This window comes from Contarinia nasturtii, unplaced genomic scaffold (assembly GCF_009176525.2).
Source record: "Contarinia nasturtii isolate CC-2019 unplaced genomic scaffold, AAFC_CNas_1.1 Cnas_scaffold_4214, whole genome shotgun sequence".
Lineage (NCBI taxonomy): Eukaryota > Metazoa > Arthropoda > Insecta > Diptera > Cecidomyiidae > Contarinia > Contarinia nasturtii.
In genome coordinates, this window is record NW_022201509.1 from 1 (window position 1) to 3592 (window position 3592).

Sequence of the window (3592 nt, forward strand, 5' to 3'; positions counted from 1 at the left end):
ATTAACTATTTTTCTTCAAAGTACACCTAAATGATATCTAAATGAATTTTTTTTAATGAATTAAACTTTATGAAACAGTACGGAGAACGAGTGTTAACAAGAACTAAAAAATTTGCACTATTAACACCGTAATCAAATTTTTAAAAATTATGTCCAAAATTATTGATTCAATGAAAATTAAAGGTAATTGGAGACAAAGACCAAGATGGATTTTATTGGGGTGAATTACGAGGAAGACGTGGCTTCGTTCCACATAATATGGTATCGGAGATTGATGATAACCAAATCACGCAACAAGGAGCAAATATGACTGGTACTGGTAGTGGTGGTAGCAGGAATCCTCCAACTGGTTCTATTAGTGGTCTTCAACAAAGTGTGCGCAATGTTAGCCGTGATCGCTGGGGAGATATCTATTGCAATATGCCTGTGAAGCGAATGATCGCACTTTATGATTACGATCCACAAGAACTGAGTCCAAACGTTGACGCCGAAGTACGTTCATTTATTCTATATTTAACCATACTCTCAGATTTCGCCAATATACACAAATACACACAAAATCTTACACTTTCACATAGAAACTATACGTTTGAAGGCGGATCATGAAAAAATATTCCTTGAAACTTGAAATATTATCTTATTTATCTTATTTTTCTCAAATGGATACATGTGCGTATTAAAAAACGGTCATACAAAATATACACGCATAAAAGCAAGTGGAATTATGTTTTAAGACTGGAGAAGTAATACTTGTATATGGCGAAATGGACGAAGACGGCTTTTATATGGGGGAATTGGATGGAGTCCGAGGGTTGGTCCCATCGAATTTCTTAACAGAAGCACCAGAACAATATAATAATTCAACCGGAACAGCCAGTACGAGTGGTCAGAATGCACAAAGAAACTCAAATACCACAATCCCTTCATCAACTTCAACTCAGCGTCATAATCAACCGTCAGGACCAGGGGCGAAAGGGCCACCACCACCTCCACGTGAAATCGGTTCCATAGGTAAGTTGTTTCTCCAATGATAAAGCAGTACCTCTGTTAACATATTGAAGTAATTTGAATTGGAAATTGAGTGGAGATAGTTCAAATAATCTTCAGCGTGTGTCAAATGGGTGATAACTATCTGTTTCATAATAAAAGTTGAAAACAGTCAATATATTCAAAACATTCAAATTATTCAGGTATTAGTCAGGGTATGATGAATTCTGGATTAAATCAAATAAATCAACGTCCAGTTCTTGGAAATACATTTGGCGGTAATTCAATGCGAGGTATGTTAAATACGAAATCATAAATGTGACCTGAAAACCAAACTACCATTAAAAAGACCTACTGCAAAATATAATCCTGATATAAACGTACAATTCAAATGAAAATATATGATATTTTTCAATTCGTTCCAACAACATTTTTAGAAAAGTTTTTTTCCACAAAATTCTTCAACAGCCTAGAGCGCGAAATTTTATCTAAGACTTGAGAACCTACTTTCTGTTAATATTATGGGGTCAAAATGCATTTTTAAAAATTCTAAAATGTATAAAATAGAATGTTTTGATGAATTTGTTGCATATTATAGGTATATGTCGTTAGCACTACCTGGAATAGTGCTTATTAAACATAACATTTTGAAAAATTGAACTCGAATAGTCCATATTGTTTATACAGTCAAAATTGATCGAATTCAGTCATTGAAATATGTTTGGAAGTGAATTATAGTGCGGCAAAATCATGTTTCATATTCGTATTTTGGCCCAACGTTCATTGCTCACAATGTGCTATGCAAATGACACTGTTCCAGCATACGATGCATTCAAATGGGTGTATACCAAAGTGGAATCACATTAGTTTTGCTCTTAAAGTATTCTAACTTCGAATGAGATTAATTTGTGGAGGTCTATCGTATCTTTGGTACAAAACCTTCATTTTTGATCATAAAATTGGAATGAAAATTTTGCATTGAAATGTGTTTTTTTTTCATCACCAGTGGCAAGTGTTTGATGGAAAATGACGATTACCATCATTTTTTGTCGATATGGTTGTGCGAAGATATTTATATATTAACTGAAATTGTCATTTTTCAATAAATTCACATAATGACCTACCTAGCTTTTGCGGCACTATCTAGCGTTGAGCTATCGGCGTGAAAATTTACACACGTTATTTGCCCACCATATGGAAAGTATTCCGGGGTGAGAGCGAAAAAATTTCAACTTTTGTTCTTTGGGGGCCAGTCTAATTAGGACCTTTTTTACTCTTCACTTTTTTGGCGAAAATCTTGAGCAGATCGAAAGAATTTTTTCGGCGAAAAAAAGTAAAGAGAAAAAAAGGTCCTTATAATTTCCAAAATTGTTGAGGGTTCTCAAAAATATTTTGGGGAGAAGAAGGTCCCTAGGAACCTTCGCTATCAACTATGGTCGAAAAACAATTTATTAGTTTAACCATTACATTTTACGAACGAAAAAAAAACAAGGCTTTGTTTTTGACGAAAACCAAATATAATATTTATGGGAATCAAATAAAATCTTATAGTTATAATAAAAAGACCATCGCCAGTATGTTTTGTCGCTATTCGAATTTATTATCTGTTTTTTTTTTCACCATAAGTGCTTATTTTGTCTCCACGTTCTTGTCATCTTTTTCATTAAAAAAAATCTTATCTCTTTTTCAACAAATAACAAAATTCAAAGTAATAAGAGTAAAATTTAATTAATTGGAAAATATTTTGTCTTTTTTTCTCATCACACAGCTTTTCAAACTATCTTTCTGCTCAAAAGTTTGAATTAATGCACCGTAATTATAACGGTTAATCAAGTTCCCTTCGTTCAAAGCCGAATGTGAAACGTGAGATCGTACATATTTGGTGGTTCAATAAGTCTTTGGCCTGACAACCAGGTCGTGTCACTAATAAAAAATCTCTTTATTTTTTAAAAGTACCATCTGTCTCTAGACTACTGGAAAAATTTCAGACGAATCCGTTCACGGACCTATAAGTTACAGCGCTTGACAGAGACCAACCTCTAGTTTTTATCGAAAAATGGAAAAAAAAGAATTCGATTTTTTAAATCAACAACAATTTTTGTAAGACAAATCTATCATCAAAGCTTAAACTAAGCTTGGTGATATTGTTCAGACTCTCTTCTATCTACTGGAGCTAGTAAGAAGTTCTATATTACTTTTGCATGTGGTAATACAGGCAACGGAAAACAACTACCCCAAAAATGTCTCTTTTTGAAGAAATAATTAAAAAAATCCAAGATCTTGCTTTGAGGGTCTGCAATATCCTAGTGAATAATCCAGAATAGATCCGAAGCATCACGTGGAACAGAACATTTCGATATATCAGTCCAACATTTGTGCAAGAAAACTTCACTTGAACGGAGGCTGCCGCATTTGTTCACAATGGTTTTGAATGGTAGTTTTATTGCGATGTTTTAAGCATTCTATGCACAAATAATGTAAATATTTTTGTTGATAATTAATTAGCAGTATCCTACAGAACCTATTCAATCCATTTTGGGATAAGGCATAGTCTACAAGGTCATCAAAAACCGATATGTCCGCAAAAAGCCATATAATCCCTTTT

General features: G+C 33.4%; 1 protein-coding gene across 1 annotated transcript; it reads left to right on the top strand.

Moving 5' to 3' along the window:
• Positions 1–182: 182 nt before the first annotated feature.
• On the top strand, positions 183–2523 carry LOC116350512 (RIMS-binding protein 2-like). Its single transcript, XM_031782312.1, has 3 exons — positions 183–492; positions 714–1011; positions 1191–2523. Exons 1-3 carry the CDS (start codon positions 259–261, stop codon positions 1301–1303), a joined length of 645 nt encoding a protein of 214 aa, XP_031638172.1. The 5' UTR covers positions 183–258; the 3' UTR covers positions 1304–2523.
• The last annotated feature ends 1069 nt before the right edge of the window (positions 2524–3592 follow it).